This window comes from Scyliorhinus torazame, chromosome 1 (assembly GCF_047496885.1).
Source record: "Scyliorhinus torazame isolate Kashiwa2021f chromosome 1, sScyTor2.1, whole genome shotgun sequence".
NCBI lineage: Eukaryota > Metazoa > Chordata > Chondrichthyes > Carcharhiniformes > Scyliorhinidae > Scyliorhinus > Scyliorhinus torazame.
The window spans coordinates 406,293,812-406,315,437 of NC_092707.1; the positions used below are offsets into that span (position 1 = coordinate 406,293,812).

At 48.1% G+C, this 21,626-nt stretch overlaps 1 protein-coding gene across 1 annotated transcript in view; it reads right to left on the reverse strand.

Annotated features, from left to right (window-relative positions):
* The window catches only part of LOC140428158 (phosphatase and actin regulator 2-like), a 220,840-nt gene that overhangs the window by 56,498 nt on the left and 142,716 nt on the right, over positions 1–21,626 (reverse strand). Inside the window, 2 exon segments of the mRNA XM_072514289.1 lie at positions 2,326–2,529; positions 11,900–12,028. Of these exon segments, the coding sequence (XP_072370390.1) occupies positions 2,326–2,529; positions 11,900–12,028 (333 nt within the window).

Genomic DNA, 21,626 nt, shown 5'->3' on the forward strand with positions numbered 1-21,626 from the left:
TGGTACCTAAACCAGACGGTACCCAACGGTTGTGTGTGGACTATCGAAAGGTGAATGCAGTTACAACAACGGACTCTTATCCTATCCCACGTTTGGAGGGTTGCATTGAGAAATTGGGACAATTTGTTTTTGTTTCCAACTTCCAGACATGGAAAGAACATTTAAAACATCGTATGGAGTTCTTTGATCGACTTCAGGAGGTGGGTTTGGTGATGAAACTAGCCGAAAGTGAATTTGGAGAAGCCCAAATCACTTTCCTTGCGGAGTTTCCGTTATCCTCAAGACAAAGGGAAATAATGCAATTTCTTAGCATGAATGGCTTTGATCGAACATTTGTGCAAAGGTTTTGTGGCGTGATTACTCCACTGATGGAATTGCTGAACAAACGTCAAAAATTTCAATGGACAGCGGACTTTCAACAGGCATTTGACTGCCTGAAAGCTGTGATCACCAATGTTCCTGTATTGGAGAATTGCAAGGGACTCTGTGATCAGATTGAGCTAGAGTATCTGATTCTAAAGAGAATTGCCGAGGAATGGAAGAATGGATGGATCATGCAGAGACTTTGTTCAAAGAGACTGTCAATCGAGAAGGATTTTGGCTGGAGGAAGAAGAGCAAAGAAAAATGGACTATATTATTATAGTTTTTTTTTGTGAAACGTAAAAGTATTTTTACTGTGTGCATTTCTTAGTGGATGGTGCAAAAGTGAAAAATGAAACCATCTTGAAGTTGATGGATTATTTTTTTTTCTTGGGGGGAGGTGTCATGCAAGAGTACCTTTAAGGCATGGATATTTAAGCAATGTACCTTTAAGAAAACAGTGATGTCAGAGAGTGGGTGGAGCTGGGCTTTAGATCAGCCATTTTGCAGTTTTGCACGTTAAAAAAGAGCTTGTGTGTGTCTGGGTGTTTCCAGAGAGCTGCAGTTTTAAAAAGCAGCTTGTGAGTGTCTGTGTGTTTCCAGAGAGGTGCAGTTTGGAGAAAAAGAGCTTGGGGAGCGTATGTGTCTGCAGTGAGCTGGATCTCTGCCATGAAAGACTATCTCTGGATCATTTGGGTGATTTAAACTCATAATAGTAAAGCCTTTGACCTGATGTGATTCTGTTTAATGGTGTTAAGTCTCTTGGAAGTTTGAAGGAACATTTTGAGGAATTTTTACTGTTGCAATATTTTCTGAGTTATCTTTGAAGTAAGGGGTGTTCAGAGATCCAATGTTTATTTAAGATGTTAAGTTGAGTGCATGGAATAAACATTGTTTCATGTTTAAAAACCCGCGTGTCCATAATTGTAATCCCACACCTGGGGAATAAGCCGTGTGCTTGGAAAAGCAACAAATACATTGAAGGGGGAGGTTGGTTGAACTCCATGATACATTTTGTGGTTCTGAAAACACCTCATCCATAACAATATACTTGAAAAGAAAATGAATGCAGGGCTTTTGGGGGAAAGCAGGGGAATGAGACGAATTGGATTGGTCTGGAGCCAGCACACCAAAATGGGCCAAACGACTTTCTTCTGTGGTGCACTATTCTATGCGTTCTAAGTTAGGATGGCGTATGGCTTTCGGGGCCACTCAGAAGTGATTGTGACATTGTTACTTTTGACCTTCCAGTGGTGAAGGTCACCAGAGGGAGGGGTGCTGTCAGTCAATGTGACCTTGGTGAATTCCCACAGTACACTCTGTCGATGATATGTGCTGGAAAATGAATGAAATGAATGAATGAATGAAAATCGCTTATTGTCACAAGTAGGCTTCAAATGAAGTTACTGTGAAAAGCCCCTAGTCGCCACATTCCAGCGCCTGTTCGGGGAGGCTGGTACGGGAATTGAACCGTGCTGCTGGCCTGCCTTGGTCTGCTTTCAAAGCCAGCGATTTAGCCCAGTGTGCTAAACCAGGAGGGTGTGGATATTGAATCCAGTGCCCAAGACACTGTGCTAAAAGGTGATGACCTTTCCAGTGTTGTCCCAGTTGGATAGTTTATAAACGGAGTCTCTTTCCAATCATTACAGAGAAAGGACCCAACCCTAGACTTCTTAAAAACCGTGTTCAAGTGGGACAGATGATCCCTAAGGAAATAGTTCATAGGTCAATGCCCTCTGACTGAAAGGCACAAAATGTAGGAGACGCTTTAAAATGGTTATGCAGTTTGTTCAATGGTTACAATAGCTAAAATAGGGAGGAGAACACAGACACAAATACTTGCACAAGTTCATGGTTGGAAGTCACATGAGGACCTCTCCCCTTTTGAGAAATAGTACAATCTGTCTCAATAGTCCCGGCTCACCAGCGAAGCAACATATCACAGCACAAAGGTCACAACTTACACTCCTTATTAATGCTCCAGTTGGTTGGTTTGGGGAGAACAGGAGGATACCTAGACACAGGCTGGGGGGTTTGTCTTACACATTCATCTTCTTTAGCAGCAACAGCGATGGCGGTGGAGTCAAGGAGTTGGGGCACTGGCGGCGGCGATGGCTGGGCCTCGTGAGAAGGTTGGACTGTGCAAGCATGGCAGTTTTCAGGCATTTCTACAGGATAAGAGAGCAGTTCAAGCAGAGAGTACAAGTGACATAGAGGAAAGCCATAATATCTCTGCCCTGGAGAAGTCTCCAATCCTACCCACTCTGCTAGATCACCGGGAATAGCTGGTGAGGGTGAGGAGTGTAATCATCATCCTGGAGAGGCTGCAGTTAGTTCAATAAGCCAATGTTACACTCGCGTTGTTGTACATATAGATCTATTATAATGCAGTCTGCAGTACTGTGAGGGTGCTGCGAATTGGAAATCCTGCCTTTCATGGCCAGTTTTGACACTAGGGTTTCCACAAAGAACAGCAAATAACAGTCGAGCGTTAGAAAAGGGACAGCAGAACAACACAGTTCCTTCCTCTAACATACTAAATTAATCAGTCTAACATCCAACAGTATCTTGACCACTCTTAATGTCTGTGTTTCTATTCCTCTGTCCCTTATGACAATCAGACATATGCTCTTTGTTCTTTTACATGGACACCCCTTGGCCCCAGAAGATCAGGACCATAAGATCATAAGGAGTAGGACCGGGAGTAGGCCATTCGGCCCACCCGTGCCCCCCCCCCCCCTCGCCCGCCGTGGCACGTTCCCCAGCAGCGGGGTGGGCGAGCCATACAAAATGCCACAGACCTCGGAAGATTCCTCGGTCAGGCGATGGCGAGCTGCCTCCACCTCAACGCCATGGGGTGGGAGGATTCCTGGCCCATGGCTGATCTGAGTGTGGTCTTAAGTCCATTTTCCTGTCTGTCCCCCATAACCCCTGACTCCCTCGTCAATCAAAAATCTTCCCAACTCATCCTTGACTATATTCAATGACCCTGCTCCATTGTAAGTTGGGGAAGATAATTCCACAGACGGATGACCCTCTGAGGGAAGAGATTCCTCCTCCTCGCAGTCTAATGGGAGAGCCCTTATTTTAAAACAGTGCCTCCTCGTACATTCTTTCAGCATCATTCCCTTCAGAATCTTTTGTGCTTCAGTCTTCTAGAACAAAGAACAAAGAAGAACAATACACCACAGGAACAGGCCCTTCGGCCCTCCAAGCCTATACCGGCCATGATACCAACCTTGGGTAAACCCTCAGCACTTCTTTGTGCCGTATCCCTCTATACCCATCCTATCCATGTGTTTGTCAAGATGCCTTTTGAACACCGTTAATGTCTCTGCTTCCACAACCTCCCCTGGCAACGCGTTCCAGGCACTCACCACCCTCTGCGTAAAAAACCCTGCCTTGCACATCTCCTCTAAACTTTGCCCCACGGACCTTAAACATATGCCCCCTGGTGACTGACTCCTGGGAAAGAGTGTCTGCCATCCACTCTATCCATTCCTCTCTTAATCTTGTAGACATCTATCAGGTCATCCCTCAATGTCCATTGCTCTAATGAAAACAGTCGGAGTCTATTCAGCCTCTCCGTATAGCTAGCACCCTCCAGACCAGGCAACATCCTGGTAAACCTCCTCTGCACCCTCTCCAAAGCCACACATCCTTCTGGTAGTGTGGTGACCAGAATTGCGCGCTGTATTCCAAGTGCGAACTTTACAACTGTAGCATGACTTGCCAGTTTTTATACTCTATGCCCTGTCCAATGAAGGCAAGTATTCCATATGCTTTCTTGACTACCTTGTCCATGTGTTCTCCCACCTTCAAAGATCTGTGGACCTGCACCCCCAGATCTCTCTGACTTTCTACATTTCTTAGAGTTTTGCCATTTACTGTATATTTCCCCTCTATGTTAGACCTACTAAAATGCATTACCTCACATTTGTCTGGATTAAACTTCATTTGCCATTTGTCTGCCCTAGTCTCCAACCTATCTACGTCCTGCTGTAGCCTCTGACAATCCTCAACGCCATCTGCCACTCCACCAACCTTGGTGTCATCCGCTAACTTACTAATCAGACCAGCTACATTTTCCTTCAAATCGTTTATGTACACTATAGCAACAGAGGACCAGCACTGATCCCTGTGGAACACCACTAGTCACAACCTTCCATTCAGAAAAACACCCTTCTACTGCTACCCTTTGCCTTCTGTGACCGAGCCTGTTCTGTATCCATCTTACCACCTCATCTCTGATCCCATGTGACTTCACCTTTTGTGCCAGTCTGCTATGAGGTACCTTGTCAAAGGCTTTATTGAAATCCAGGTAAACAACATCCACCGCCCTCCCCTCGTCAATCATCTTTGTCACCTCCTCAAAAAACTAGATCAGGATAGTGAGGCACGACCTCCCCTTCACAAAGCCAAAGACTGGGTTTAACCTCCAATGAGTGGAGCCCGCTCAGACTTTCCTCGCAGACAATCTCTTCATCTCAGGAATCAGCCTGTTGAATCTCCCTGGAGCTGTTTGCAATGCAGCTTAAGTAAGGAGGCCAAAACAGGACGCAGCACATTATTCTCGGTATGGCCTCACCAATGCCCTGTCCAGTTGCAGTAAAATTTCCCTGCTATTATACTCCAACCTCCTTGCAATTAAGGGCAGCATTACATTTGTTGCCTCAATTACTTATTTCCCCACAAGGTGAAACATCCTCTCAGCATCGACCCTGTCAAACCCCCTCAGAATCTTACAAGTTTCAATGAGATCACCTCTCATTCCTCTTAACTCCAATGGGTAAAGACCCAAACTGCTCAACCTTTCCTCACAAGACAGTCATATCAATGAGCCTAGTGAACCTTCTCTAAACTGCTTCGGTGCAAGTGTAACCTTCCATAAGTAAAGAGGCCAAAACTGTACACAGTACTCTCGATGTGGTCTCACCAATGTGCTGTACAGTTGCAGCAAAACTTCCCTAGTTTTATACTCAATCACCCTCGCAACATTCCATTTGCCATGCTGCACCTGCATGCTGCCATTTTGTGATTCATATACTCAGAACCAACCCCTGTACTGCTTTTCTATTCATCCTGCCACAGCGAATCACCTCACATTTCCCCACATTATACACCATCCGCCAAATGTTTGGCCACTCACTTCATGAGAAAAATTTGGCAACAATGTGATTGGTCCCTTCATCCGAATCACGAATAAAGATTGTGAATAATTGAGGCCTCAGCATTGATCCCAAAGGCACTCCGACACCTAAAGTTTGCCAACCTAAAAATAACCCATTTATCCCAACTCTCTTTTCCTGTTAGTTAGCCAATCCGCCATCAATGCAAATAGGTCCACCTAACAGTAACCGTGTGCAGTAACCGTTTATGTGGCACTGTTATAATCCCTGTGGAGGTCACAGTATAAGGACTATTCAATCCCCTGTGACCTCCATAGAATAGGAACCACCCCAGTGACCCCGGGGGGGATGGGGGGGCTGTCTATGCGTGCTACTCTGCCAGATTCTACAGGCACCTTCCCAAGTGCCTTTTAGAAATCCAAACACACTACATCTACTGGTTCTCCTTTATCTACCCTGCTTGTTAAATCTTTAAAGAACGCTAATAAATTTGTCAAACACAACTCTCTTTCATAAAACCATGTTGACTGGATGATTCTATTATGATTTTCTAACAGCTCTGCCAATACAGCCTCAATAATGGGTTTTAGCAATCTCTTTACGACTGATGTTAGGCCAACTGGTCGATAGTGTCCTGCTTTCTGTCTTCCTCCTTTGATAGAATCACAGACCTTTACAGTACAGAAAGAGGCTCTTCGGCCCATCGTGTCTGTGCCGGCCCTCAAACACCCATCTATTATAATCCCATTTTCCTGGACTTGGTCCATAGACTTGCATGTTATGGCGTTTCAAGTGATCATCTAAATACTTCTTAAATGTTGTGAGGGTTCCCGCCTCCACCCCCCTTTCAGGCAGCGAGTTCCAGACTCCCACCACCCCCTGGGTGAAGACATTTTCCTCAAATCCCCTCTAAATCTCCTGCCCCTTACATTAATGCCATGCACCCTGATTATTGATCCCTTTACTAAGGGGAAACGTCTTCTCCTATCCACCCTGGCTATGTCCTTATAATTTGTATACCTCGATCTGGTCCTCCCTCAGCCTTCTCTTCTGTAAACAAATATCAACCCCAGTCAAACCAGCCTCTCTTCATAGCTAAGGTCCTAGTCTGTGGAGGTCAAACCAGGCCAGAAAACATCTTGGTGAATCTCCTTTCTGGTGCAACCAGGCGCTTCCGATAGTGTGGTGATCAGAACTGCACACAGAACTCCACCTGTGGCCGAACCAGTGTTTTCTCCAGCTCCAGCATAACCTGCCTGCTCTTATATTCTATGCCTCAGCTAATAAAGGCAAGTATCTCATATGCCTTCTTATCCGCTTCTTATCCACCTTATCGATCTGTCCTGCTGCCTTCAGGGATCTTTGGGCACGCACACCAAGATCCCTCTGGCCTCTGTACTTCCTTAGGTCCTGCCATTCATTGTGTGTTCCCTTGCCTTGTTCGTCCTCCAAAATGCCTCACCTCACACTTTTCAGGGTCAAATTCCATTTGCCACTCTTCTGGCAGGTCAATATCATCCTGTAATCTCAGCCTTTCCTCCTCGTTGTTCACCACTCTGCCAAATTTCACATCTTCAATTAAGCTGTTGCATTTCTGATTTCCCTATCCACCGGGACCTTTCCAGAATTTATGGAATTTTGGAAGATTAATGTGGTGATATCATGGTTGTGTTGCAATCCACCGACTGACCACTAGGGGTCTCATTAGTATATAAGTGAATATCAGAGTCAGGTGACCTCAGACTGACTGGGGAGCGGAAAGAGAAAGGTGGCTTTTGCCTATTCATACTGTTATCCATCTGTTGTTTTGTATGTAGTTAACCCACAGTTAATGTTAATAAATCGTTTATAGCTTTAGCTACAAGTGTTCTTGGGCTATAAATCAAGCTATCCTACAAGAACATTACAATTACAACCAATTCTTCCACTATCTCTGCACCCTCGGATGCAGGCCACCAGGACCTGGGGACCTGTTAGACTTTAGTCCCATTAGCTTTCCCAGTACTTTTTCTCTCGCAATCATGATTGTTTTAAAGTTCCTCCCCCTGATTTTCTCCCATTATTTGGATTTTTTAAATGTTCTTCATTTTAAAGACCGATCAAAATGAGACTTGTTCAAAGTCTCTGCCATTTCCTTTCCATTCCCACATGTCTCTCCGTCTTTATTTTGAGTGAATATTCTGGACTTAAGTTTTTTAATCCGCCTAGTTTGCTTAAACATCATGGAGTGTGGGCTCTGGGCCTGTAATTCCAACTTGAAGCAAGCCCCCTTGCTGAACAGCAAGTGCTGTCAGGAAGGCAGTTCCAGGATTCAGACCCAGTGACAATGAAGGAACAGCCACCATGTGGTTCAAAGTCAGAATGGTGTGGAACCTGGATGGGAGTTTGCAGGTGACGGTGTTCCCATGTATCTGCTGCCCTTCTGGGTGGTAGAGGCTGCAGGTTTGGATTGTGAATATAGACACTAGGAGCAGGAGGAAGGAGGCTATTCTGCCCTTCAAACCTGCCCAGCCATTCATTATAACCATGGCCGATCACCCAACTCAGTAATCTGTTTGCCCCTTTCTCCTAATTTTACTCCCATATCCTTTGGAAGGTGTTGTCAAAGGAGCCTTGGTGAGTTGCTGCAGTGCATCTTGCAGTGCACGGCTGCCACTGTGCTTCAATGGTGGAGGATGTAAATGCTTAAAATGCTTGATTTTAAAAATTCATTCATAGGACGTGGGCGTCGCAGGTTGTGCCAGCATTTATTGCCCATCCCTAATTGCCCTTGAGGGGCCAGTTTAGAGTCAACCGCATTGCTGTAGATCTGGAGTCACGTGTAGGCCAGACCGGGTAAGGACGACAGATTTCCCTCCCTAAAGGACATTAGTGAACCAGATGGGTTTTTACAACAATCGACAATGGTTTCATTGATCACCTTTCGACTTTTAATTCCAGATTTTTATTGAATTCAAATTTCACCATTTGCCATGACGGGATTTGAACCGGGGACTGCAGAGTATAACTCTGGGTCTCTGAATTCCAGTGACAATACCACTACGCCACTACCTCCCCGGGTGCCAATCAAGCGGGCTGCTTTGTCCTGGATGGTGTCAAGTTGCACTCATCCAGGCAAGTAGGGAGTAGCCAATCACACGCCTGACTTGTGCCTTGTAGATGGTGGACAGGCTTTGGGGAGTCAGGAGGTGAGTTACTCGCAGCAAGATTCCTAGCCTCTGACCTGCACTTGTAGCCACAGTATTTACATGGCCAGTCAAGTTCAATTTCTGGTCAATGGTAACCCCCAGGATGTTGATGGGAATGCTGCTGAATGTGAAGAGGAAATGGTTAGATTCTCTCTTGTTGGAGATTGTTCTCATTTACTTGTCGCTTAGCAACCCAATCCTGAATATCATTCAGGTCTTGCTGCATTTGGATATGGACAGCTTCAGTATCTGAGGAGTTGTGAATGATGCTGAACATTGGGCTATCATCAGAGAGCATCTCCACTTCTGACCTTAGGATGGGGGAAGGTCATTGGTGAAGCAGTTGAAGGTAGTTGGGACGAGGACACTACCCTGAGAAACTCCTGGAGCAATGTCCTGGAGGTGGGAAATTTGGCTTCCAACAAGCAGAACCATCTTCCTTTGCGCCAGGTAAGTCTCTGGCCAGTAGAGAGTTCTCATTGTCTTCAATTGTGCCAAGGTTCCGTGATGCCACACAATTCTCAGCTTTCAATGATCGGCTGGTGCAAAGTAAATGAAGAGATTGGTTTACTGTTGGCTGTCACGGTTTTGGAACTCTTGGCAATCCAATTCTGAAACTGAGTCATTCAGCTCAGTCAAATAAAAATAAAAATAAAATGGTTGCTGGGTGTGAGGTATTGTTCATAGTTTAATCACCATCAAACAATCATGTGATATTCTTGTTTCGCAGAAGGCTGCATCTCAGGTCATTGCAGATCTTGTCCAATAGTCATGATTTGACACATCTTGCCACCTAAACAGATTGTCAACGATGATATCTTGCTGACTAATCATTAAGCTAGTCACGAGGCAGCAGGTGCCAGCTGCTCTTTATTTATATCTCGAGAGTAAATTAATCTTCAAACAATGCCGATCTCTTTTTTAATCACGTGGCACCCAGGCACAGCGGCTTCTTATCCATCTGAAAGACCAGGGGTTCTGTAGAATGTAGCTGAGCAAGTTATGACTGTTTGGTTTGGATTTAAACAAAGCCTGGCAGTTCACTGCCAGTCATGCATTCTCCATGGCAACACCGCTACCGCTCAGAGTCCACCTGCTAATCAATCAGCACTCTTTTCTCATGGGAGCATAAATTGTTGTTTCCTTCATATTTGGTATTTTTGCGAATTGTCCTGATGAGTACAAGGCAAAAACCTTTGACAGCATGTGTGTTTTTTTCAGCAGGGCTCAAGTTATCATTGACGAAAAGATGGAAAGTGAATGGAGCATGCAAAATGCCCTGCTGTGACTCCCCTACTGGGGGATGGTCTATACCACTGAGGTCTACCCCCATTTTCCCACCAGTTTCCTGGACTACAGGAGCCCTGTCCTCCATGATCAATGTTCCAAGCTTAGCAACCACCAGCCCCTCCTCCCCAGCCCCCACAACCACCCGTCAATCCTCCCTGACCAACGACACCTCTTCTAGACCCATCATTTGCTTCTCATTTTGCCCTATTAACATCTCATTTCGCCATTTAATCGCTCCTGTCCCGGTGGGCTATCAAGGTTGGTATTTATTATCCATCCTTAGGTGCCTTGAGAATCTAGAAAAAGGGTATTTCAGAGGGTAGGGCAAATAAGAGTCAACTGCATTGGCATGAGACAGCAGTCACATATCATGGCAGTAGGTTTCTGTCCCTGAAGCATTGTCTTTTTACTCTACCATGTGGCGTGGTCTCTGCCATCGATACCAGCTCTACATTGCCAGCTTTATTTTTAAACTCTTCACGGAATTTGAATGTGTCTTTGTGGATTAGTATTCCAGGCTCAACAACACAACCAACTACTTACTGCCATACCTGAGTGTTTTACTCAGCAATGACCTCCTGCGGCCTGACCTGGTCTGGCCTACATGTGACTCCAAGCTCCTGGGGGACTCATTGAATAATGTAGCACAGAAGGTCAATCAGCACACAGAGCTGTCCGATTAATCCCATTCCCTCGGCTCTTTCCCAAAGTTATTTATCAATTCCCTTTATAATGCTACAAGCTACTCTGCGTCCACCAACCAATCAGCCAGCGTATTCCAAATCATAATGTTATAACCCCCATGGTGGTCAAGGAATAAGGACGATCCGATTCCGCATGACCTCCTCAGAATGTGAGCTTCCCCGGTAATGGGGGCGGGGCTTCCTCTTAACAAGGGGAGCCCGCCCCAGTATAAAACCCTGGCCTGGGTGCAGGACAGCGAGGGAGACCCTTTGGAGAGTGGCGATGAATTAATATGCCTTAGAACATACAGTGCAGAAGGAGGCCATTCGGCCCATCGAGTCTGCAGCGACCCACTTAAGCCCTCACGTTCCACCCTATCCCTGTAACCAATAACCCCTCCTAACCTTTTTTGGTCACTAAGGGCAATTTATCATGGCCAATCCACCTAACCTGCACGTCTTTGGACTGTGGGAGGAAACCGCAGCACCCGGAGGAAACCCACGCAGACACGGGGAGATCGTGCTGACTCCGCACAGACAGTGACCCAGCAGGGAATCGAACCTGGGACGATTCACTTGTTCTAATCACTTGTGCTACCGTGCTGCCTTGTTCATCATTTTCTATCTGCTATTCCATGCGTGCTGCTTTGGCAGATTCAACACATAAATGTATTGTATAAAAATAATTCTGTTCAAGCTTCCCCCTGGGGTTCTTTTACTAATTTAGCTCAGTGGGCTGGACAGCTGGTTCGTGATGCAGAGCGAGGCCAGCAGCGTGGGTTCAAGCCCCCGTACAGGCTGAGGTTATTCATGAAGGCCCCGCCTTCTCAACCTTGCCCCTCGCCTGAGGTGTGGTGACCCACAGGTTAAATCACCACCAGTGGTCACCTGGGATTATGGCGACTTTACCGTTACTAATTATCTTAAAGCTCTGTGCTCTAGTCATCTTCCTGACACTGGGAACAGTTTCTCAATGTCTTGCTTTCCTTGATTTATCAAAACCTCTCATAATTTGTGAATTCCTCTGTTAACTATCCGGCTTCACATTCCCGACCATGAGGGCAACAATCCCAGCTTCTCATTATAATTCTCTATGAAGGGACCCAGTATATTTTGAACAAACGTAGCATAAGCTCACTCAGATGGCATGGAATGGAGACACTGTTCCTCTGTGCCCCCACATTCAGCTTCTGTGTGAGCCGAGCATTTCGGAATCTACAGGAGTTGAAGGAGCACCTTGAGAGTTACCTGATTCTTGTGTTGGAGGGGCCGACACTGTGGGGTCAGCTCCTGTCGGGCTTTCTGCTGCAGGTTCGACTCTGATGGGGACAGCATGCATCGTGTGTCCATTCCTGAAGGTTGTCTCGGCATTTCCATCTTGCAAGAAGAGGAGAATCTTGGTGTTAGGCGGCAAAACTGATCTTGTAATTTGTGCTCGATCTTTTTTAAAATAAATTTAGAATTCATTTTTCCAATTAAGGGGCAATTTAGCGTGGCCAATCCACCTACCCTGCACATCTTTGGGTTGTGGGGGTGAGACCCACGCAAACACGGGGAGAATGTGCAAACTCCACACGGACAGTGACCCAGAGCCGGGATCGAACCTGGGACCTCGGCGCCGTGAGGCCGCAGTGCTAACCCACTGCGCCACCGTGCTGCCCTCTTTTGAGCTCACTCTTAACGGCAGGCGGCTCAACGACAAGACATTTCTGTTATCCAGCACCTTTAACATTGCGCAATGTCCCCGGAGGCTTCGCAATGTGGGTTCCACACCATCAATGCTTTAAAATTCATGATTCATGGGTGGGATTCTCCGCCCCGCCAGCCCCGTTTTCTGACGTGGCACGCCGCCACCGGCAGCGGGATTCTCCGGCCTCCCAGCCGCGTGCTTCTCGGCTGTGGGAGGCGGCGCACCGTTCGCTGGCGGCGGAACTCTCTGCTCCCGCTGCTGTCAGTGACCACCCCACACCGCCGGGAATCCCGCAGGCGGAGGTGTGCTGGCGGGACCAGAGAATCCCGCTGGGCTGGGCATTATGGATTTACCAAGGTGATTTCAGGGATGGGGAGCTACAGTTTTAAGCAGGAACTGGAGATATTTTGATCAATGGCAGGAAGGAGAAGAGATTTTTAAAAGTCAAGGAACAGGGACTTTAAAGGAGTGAATATCAGGAAAGAATTCCCTTTTTGAGACAGGAATTTGTCAGAATGAGGAAGGGGAGAGAAATGAAGGTAACTGTTTTTTTGCATGGAACCACAGCGGATAACTGGGACAGGGAGCAATGCCTCTGCAGCAGAGGGAGGCACAGGGATAGTGAAAGAACCTGGGGCAGGACAAACAATTCACACATTTCTCGAGCAAAGCTGAGCCGCAGGCTCGATTGGACTCTTTCTGTGCCGTAACCTTCCAGGGCTTCACGGTGGCACAGTGGTTAGCACTGCTGCCTCACAGCGCCAGGGACCCGGGTTCAATCCCGGCCTTGGGCGACTGTCTGTGCGGAGTCTGCACGTTCTCCCCGTGTCTACGCGGGGTTTCCTCCGGGTGCTCCGGTTTCCTCCCACAGTCCAAAGAAGTGCAAGTTAGGCGGATTGGCCATGATAAATTGCCCCTTGATGTTCAAAGACGTGCTGGTTGGGTGGGGTTATGGGTAGAGGGTGGAGGAGTGGGTCGAGGTGGGGTGGTCTTTCCGAGGGTCAGTGTTGCACTGTAGGGAATCTATCGTTGTACGGTTCACCATCGAGAGGACGTCCCATAATGGGCTGCAACCCATTGCTATTTCACACTGTTGAAACGCTGCAAAATATAAAATTATGAAACAGTTTGGCAAGGGAGAGATGGCTCCATTTGTGGAGATGACTGAAACTGGGGGCTCATAAACGTATGCTAGCTACCCATCAATCTGTTATGGAGTCAGGAGAAGTTTCTTTATCCAGAGAGTGCGATGAACGCCGTTAACACAGGGAGGAGTGAAAATAAATCGCTCCTTTTTGTTGGGGAAGCTCAAATTCAAAATGCACACGGGAGACAGGAACAGAAGGTCACGCTGATAGGCCAAGATGAGGTGGGAGGAAGCTTGTCAGAAGCATAAACATTGGCTGCAAATTCGAGGTGGTTCTATGTAATTTTTAAAAACACATAGAAAATCTGCCCTTAGCTTTCCCAGCGACAGTAGAAGTAGTCTCAAGTCTCGCCTCAAAATGCAAGCTGATGCAGCATTGATACAAACTCCCTCAGCTTCCCAAAGGTAAGAATAATATAATAATAATAATAATCGCTTATTGTCACAAGTGGGCTTCAATGAAGTTACCGTGAAAAGCCCCTAGTCGCCACATTCCGGCGCCTGTCCGGGGAGGCCGGGACGGGAATTGAACCCGCGCTGCTGCCTTGTTCTGCATTGCAAGCCAGCCGTTTAGCCCACTGTGCTAAACCAGCCCCTTTAAAGGTGGGGCTTATTTACCATTGAAAAAGTTCCTGTTTCTCTCTCTCTCAGCTGGCAGAGGGCTTTTTCGGGCTGCTGCTCCCATTTTGTCTTTTCTTTCCAGTGTGTATGGATTGGGCATACTTATCCCCCCCGCTCAGTAACTGACATTTTCCATCCTCAGGAGCCGAGAGTCAACCTTGGGACATCGGTTCCTCATGAGACAGGTTCAGAACCTCGCAACGATATGCTTCCCTTCTGTGTCGCTGCGACAGTGAATTGAGGCCTTTCATTGTCTGGAAGCCGGTGATGCTGTCATACTGGCCATTCCGTGTTGCTAAGCAAAGCAATCAGTTTCATTCCGTGTTGCTCAGCAAAGAGTTACACCGAATTGTTTCATGTTACAAAGTCCCATGAGCGTGATGTGACATCACAATCCCTCTCCTTGAGTTGGGCAAAAAAGATGAAATCATCACAACTGGTGATTTGAAAAAATAAAGGGCGGGGGGTGTGCGGGAAGCTGGATTAATGGGGCAAAGATACCAACTGGTGTCATCAGACACCCAGACCAGCGAACCCCTCCAAGGATCAGCTCTCAACAAGTGCCCCAGTCGTCCAACTGGCTTCATGGTCGCCGAGTCCGGGAATGAGAGAATATATGTTCAAGATTCCCAATCTCGGTCCACTGTCGACCATCGGAAAGTGTGTATATGTGTGTCCACATGTGTAAACGTGCGTGCGCGCGCATGTATAGTCCATACTACATCCCTCTTCCCAGCCACTGCCTAAGGCTGGATCAGACTGTTTGTAACTTCGACGCCCAATCTGACCCCTGGCTCAGCTTCCGAGACACCGTAACCTTCCTATCATAGGGGTGGCACGGTGGAACAGTGGTTAGCACTGCTGCCTCACAGCGCCAGGGACCTGGGTTCAATTCCACCCTTGAGTGGCTCTCTGTGCGGAGTCTGGACGTTCTCCCCGTGTCTGCGTGGGTTTCCTCCGGGTGCTCCGGTTTCCTCCCACAGTCCAAAGATGTGCAGGTTGGGTGGATTGGCCACGCTAAATTGGCCCTTAGTGTCCAGGGGATGTGCAAGCTAGGTGCTAATGAGTTGGGGCAGGGTCTGGGCCTCGTGGGGTGCTCTTCCGAAGGGCCGGTGCAGTCTCAATGGGCCGAATGGCCTCCTTCTGCACTGTCGGATTCTATGATCACCTCCTTCCATCTCCATGTCATCACCCTTCACTCTCCTGCCTCAGCTTATCAGCTGCGGAAATCCTCACCCATGCCTTTGTTACTTCCAGATTCAACTGAACAAATGCACTTGTGGCTTCCTTCTATCCTCCGGAAACCTGAGCTGATCCCAAACTCTGCTTTGCGTGTCCTAAATTGGACCATATCCCCTTTCACCCATCCCCCCCCCCACCATGTTCAGTCACTATGGTGACCCTCCCTCGAGCAACAGCTCAATTTTAAAATCCTCAACCCATCCTTCTTTCAAATCCTCCCACGATCACACTCTCATTCCTATCTCTCTAACCTCCTCCCGCCCCACAACCTTCACCAAATCTGGCCTCTTGCACAGTTCCCATTTTAATTGCTCTGCCATTGGTGACCAGGCCTTCAGCAGCCTGGGTCCTAAGCTCTGGAATCCCCTCCAGAAACCTCTCCACCTCTCTCACTCTGCGATATGGTACGAATTAAGTAATGGCATGATGGGAAAACTGGTCAATGGGAAGACTGGTCAAAAGGTTTGATACAATACCAGACAGACTGAAACTACTCATTCCTGCTCCCCAGGCCCAGGTAAAGAATGCTGCCCTCACCATTTTCAGACTAGTATGGCCGTAGGCCAATTCTGCGTAACTTGAAGTCTGAAAAGATCAGCAAAGGTAGAGCCATTCCAAAACACCGGACCTCGGCAACTCCTGATAAAACTAACTCACCATAACCCAGGGCCGTAGGAATTTAAAACAAAGATAAGTTCAGGAAGAAACACGTCTATTCTGACCTTTCAATGTTCCCTCCGAGGACTAAATAATGGTATGAGTGATATGACCAAACATGGTCTGGTCTTTGCTTCCGTTAGTATTTCCGATCAAACTCCTGACCATACTGTTGTCACATAATCTTGATAAAGATAATGTATAAATATTGAGCTAATTCTCCGCGAAAGCGCGGAACTTGCGAAAGACTGAGCAGTTTCGTTGACTGCTCTCTGACTTCAAGTTTCAGCCATTACTGCAGGCAGTTGTTTTCGACAATAAAGCTTGTTATTCTGTCTTAACGAGTGTGTTGAATTTTTCTACCACAGAAGCGGGATAAGATTGACTTTGACAACTCCTCCCTTAAGTTGCTCTTTAAAACCTATTTGTCCAAGCTTCAGGTCACTGTGGTGATATGCTGTAAATCACTGTAAATACACAAGGGGTTAATGTAGACACACTAGAACTAAATAAACACTAGAGGGAGCACCAGAGACATCATGACATGCAGACATACAGCTAATGAACACTTAGAATAGGACACGACCAATGGGCAGTCAAGACACCCAGAGGTGACACTACCACAAGGGGGCAACCCATATAAAAGGACAGGGCACACGTGCTCTTTCTCTTTCCATAGGCGATACTCAGAGACACAGGGGCAGGTCAGGAAGCATCACACCCACCGCATGGATTAGAGCAGACTGGTTAGTTAGACTGAGTTACTACAGCAAGATTAGCAGGAGAGTCGAACTCAAGTTGGAGAATTGTTAACTGTTCAATAAATGTGTTAAAGTTATCTCCAAGTCTGAACCTTTCTTTGTCAGAGCATACATCAAGGAAGAAGTTTATGCTACATAAAGAAGCATAACACAACAGTCACTTGTCCTAAACATCTCCTTCTGTGGCTCAGCATCACATTTTGCCTAATTACTCTCCTGTGGGGCACCTTGGGACATTTTAGTATGCTGAAGGTGGTATATAAATGCAATTTTGTTGTTTTGGTAGCATCAGGCCTTAGGCTGGTGAACAGAGAAAATCAGACATGAGAATTTCAGCTGAGTGAGGACGGAGAAACTATTTCACCAACTCTCTGAGCTTTCACAAAGGGTCATCTGGACTCGAAACGTTAGCTCTTTTCTCTCCCTACAGATGCTGCCAGACCTGCTGAGATTTTCCAGCATTTTCTCTTTGGTTTCACCAACTCTCTAGCTGCCACGTTGGGAGTGATCTGGATGTTCCTGAACCAATGGGATTCCCGAATATTTAGGCTGCGCCAACATTATGGGATGCCAGTTCAAAGACAGTCACTTCCCTATGAACTGTCTCGGCACGTTCCAGCCACCATTATAGATTGGCAGTGGATGTGGGAGACCAAGTTATCCACCTGAGAAGTTGTGCAGACTTAGAGAAAACAAGAGATTAATACAGATTGTGGAGTACAAGGGCGGCCTCTCCATTCAGGCCTCGGAATGTCTCATGCCTCCGTCAGTTAGGTCATGCGCTCCACTCCAGACACCAAGCTGCAGTACTGAGGCAGTGCTGCACTGGCAGAGATACCATCTTTCAGCTGAGGCATCAAACTGAGGTTGAAATTTCAAGGTGGTTGTAAAAGATCCTCCGGAGGAGGTTCCCCACCGTCAGCTGGGCCAATAGTTATCCCTCCAGCAACGTCAGATTTTCTGTTCATTATCATACTGTCGTTTGCGGGATCTGGCTGTGCAAACAGAATTGGCTGCCATGTTTCTTACGTTAGGGGGCGGCACGGTGGCACAGTGGTTAGCACTGCTGCCTCACAGCTCCAGGGACCCGGGTCCAATTCCGGCCTCGGGTGACTGTCTGTGCGGAGTCTGCACTTCCTCCCCGTGTCTGCATGTGTTTCCTCCGGGTGCTCCGGTTTTCTCCCGCAGTCTAAAGATGTGCGGGTTAGGTGGATTGGCCATGATACATTGCCCCTTGGTGTCAAAAAGGATAGATGGGTGTCATAATATACACCAGTATATCATGGTGCAGACACACACTGATGGACACACAGTGGGACCAATCACCACACACAACACCGCAGCCAATCACCAGTGAGAGCACACGCACTATAAAGACAGGGGGCATCAGAGTTCCCGCTCATTCGAGCTGCAGCTAGCTAGGAGGACAGAGCTCACAGCCTGTAACACAGACATTCACCATGTGCTGAGTGCATCGACTGGTTAGGCCACGGCCAAGGTCTTTAGTTAAAGCTGGTATCATGTTAACCCACAGTCAGAGTATATTAAACAGTTAATGATTCAATAAAATAGTGTTGCACTATTTCAAGTGTTGGTGACCTGTATGTGATACACGGATCCAGAGCACCAAACACAACATGATACCAGGAGTGGAGGGATATCAGCACTTCTTAGACCTACCTGCAAGTGAACTGCCTTCCGCCAGCATTCCGTCATCCTGCAACATGGACAACATCAGCCCGCCGCCGCTCCGCATCGCCGGCAACCTCGGGGCCAACTGGAAGATATTCAAACAGCGCTTCCAGCTCTTCCTCGAGGCCACAGACAGGGAGGACACCTCGGATACCAGGAAGATTGCTATCCTCCTATCCACGGCCGGGGACCATGCCATCCACATTTTCAATTCTCTCACCTTTACGGATGATGAAGATAAAACAAAGTTCAAGATGGTCCTCCTCAAGTTTGACACTCACTGCAGCGTGGAGGTGAATGAAAGTTTTGAGCGCTACATGTTCCAACAGCGTTTGCAGGGTAAGGATGAACCTTTCCAATCCTTTCTCACGCACCTCGGCATCCTTGCGCAGTCTTGCAGCCACGGGCCCATCTCCGACTCCATGATACGCGCCCAGATCGTTTTCAGTGTTCAGTCAGACCCTCTACGACAGCAGCTCCTCAAAGTAAAGCAGCTCACCCTAGCAACCGCCATCGAGACCTGTGTCTTACACGAAAACGCTACGAGTCGGTATTCCCACATCCAAGCGGCTGAAACGGCGCGGCAAGGTCCCCACGAGGCGGAACAGTTCCAAGCGATTGAGCACCTCCAGGGCCTCAGCTTGGATGAGGGCGGCCATTTTGCACGCTTTTCACGGACTCCCGCACTTGTGCGCACCAAACGAGGGGACGGTGACGTCGAAGAACGTACTGCGCAGGCGCGCACCATGCACGACCGCACCGCGCATGCGTGGTGGCGCAGCGAACGTGCTGATGCTACGACGTGCGGCAACTGTGGCTCCGCCCATTTAAAGCGGCAATGCCCTGCGAAATCTCAACATTGTCTACGATGTGGAAGATTTGGCCACTATGCTGCCTTCTGCTGAGCAGCTCAGCCTGCCAATTCATATTGCTTCAGCCAGCCTCGCAGGAATGTCCGGGCAATTCAACCCACGGTCACCGAGTCCGATGCGGACCTCCCACACAGCAGTGACACCGAGGACCCGAAGGCACCTTTTCTTGTCGGTGTCGTAACGAAAAACAGGCTGTCCCTGAAGCAAAGGCACCAGCCGCTGTCGGTATACAGCATCGATCCAGACGATGAGTGGTGTGCCACCCTGACGGTCAACCGGTCCCAAATACGATTCCGCCTGGACACTGGTGCCTCCGCCAACTTCATTGCGCGGTCTGACTTCCAAAGCCTTTGTGTCAAACCAGCCATCCTTCCATCAGCCTGCCAGCTATTAGATTATAATGGCAATGCCATTGATGCCAGCGGCTCGTGTCAACTTGAAGTGACGCACAGGTCACGCAAAGCCATCCTTCCTTTTGAAATCATGGGCTCCTCGAAAGCCTCCCTGCTTGGCGTGCAGGAATGCAAGCTGTTGAACCTAGTTCAGAGAGTTCACTGTCTCGCTCTTGATGACACGTCTGCCTTTCAGGACACTGACTTTAGGGCGCAACTCGACGCCATCATCAACCAGCACCACAACGTCTCCGAAGGCATGGGCATGCTCCCATATACCTACAAGATTGTATTGAAACAGAATGCCATGCCTATGGTGCATGCTCCTCGCAGAGTCCCAGCACCCCTCAAGGACCACCTCAAGCAGCAGCTGCAGGACCTCCAGGACCAAGGAGTGATTTCCAAAGTCACGGAACCAAGCGACTGGGTCAGTTCCATGGTATGTGTAAAAAAGCCTTCCGGCGAATTGAGAATTTGCATTGATTCCAAGGATCTAAATCGCAATATCATGGGGAGCATTACCCAATCCCCAAGCGCGAAGAGCTCACATGCGAGATGGCTCGAGCCAAGCTCTTCACCAAACTCGACGCCTCAAAAGGATTCTGGCAAATCCAGCTTGACAAATCCAGCAGGAAACTGTGTACATTTAATACCCCCTTTAGCAGATATTGTTACAACAGGATGCCGTTTGGGATCATATCTGCATCAGAAGTGTTCCATAGGATTATGGAACAAATGATGGAAGGCATTGAAGGTGTTCGCATCTATGTCGACGACATAATCATTTGGTCCACCACCCCGCAGGAGCATGTCAGTCGCCTCCAGCGTATTCAGACGTACACGTGAGCAGGGCCTACGCCTCAACAGGGCCAAATGCTCCTTCGGCCAGACGGAACTCAAGTTCCTCGGGGACCACATCTCCCAATTGGGTGTGCAGCCGGATGTGGACAAGGTGGCTGCTATCACAGCCATGAAAACACCAGAGGACAAGAAGGCAGTCCTCCGATTTCTGGGCATGGTCAACATTTTAGGGAAGTTCATCCCTAACCTTGCCTCTCATACCACGGCACTCAGGAACCTGGTCAGGAAGACGACAGACTTCCAATGGCACCCTGCCCACGAGAGCGAATGGAGAGAACTCAAAACCAAACTCACCACGGCCCCGGTCTCAGCTTTCTTTGATCCAGCAAAGGAGAGCAAAATTTCGACCGATGCTAGCCAATCCGGCATTGAGGCAGTGCTCCTTCAACGCGATGAGGCCTCATCATGGGCCCCCGTTGCATATGCGTCACACGCCATGACCCCCATGGAACAGTGCTACGTGCAGATAGAGAAGGAGTGCCTGGGCCTTCTGACCGGTGTGGTTAAGTTTCACGATTCAATTCACCGTCGAGACCGACCATCGCCCGCTGGTCAATATAATACAGAAAGACTTGAACGACATGACGCCTCGCCTCCAGCGTATTCTTCTCAAGCACCGGCGATATGACTTTCAGCTGGTATACACCCCAGGCAAAGACCTCATCATTGCTGACGCTCTCTCCAGGGCAGTCAACACTCCATGTGACCCAGCGGGATTTGTCTGCCAGGTTGACGCCCATGTGGCCTTCGTGGCCTCCAATCTACCTGCCATGGATGGACGCCTCGTCCAAATTAGCCGCGAGACGACGGCTGACCCTCTGCTACAGCGTGTCATGCGCCACCTAACAGACGGGTGGCTCAAGGGCCAATGCCCTCAGTTCTATAATGTCAGAGATGATCTGGCGGTAGTAGACGGGGTTCTTCTGAAACTGGACCGCATTGTCATCCCGTATAGCATGCGCCAGCTCGTCCTGGAACAGCTTGGCGTGGAAAAGTTCCGCCGACGGGCCCGAGAGGCAGTGTACTAACCCGGCATTAAT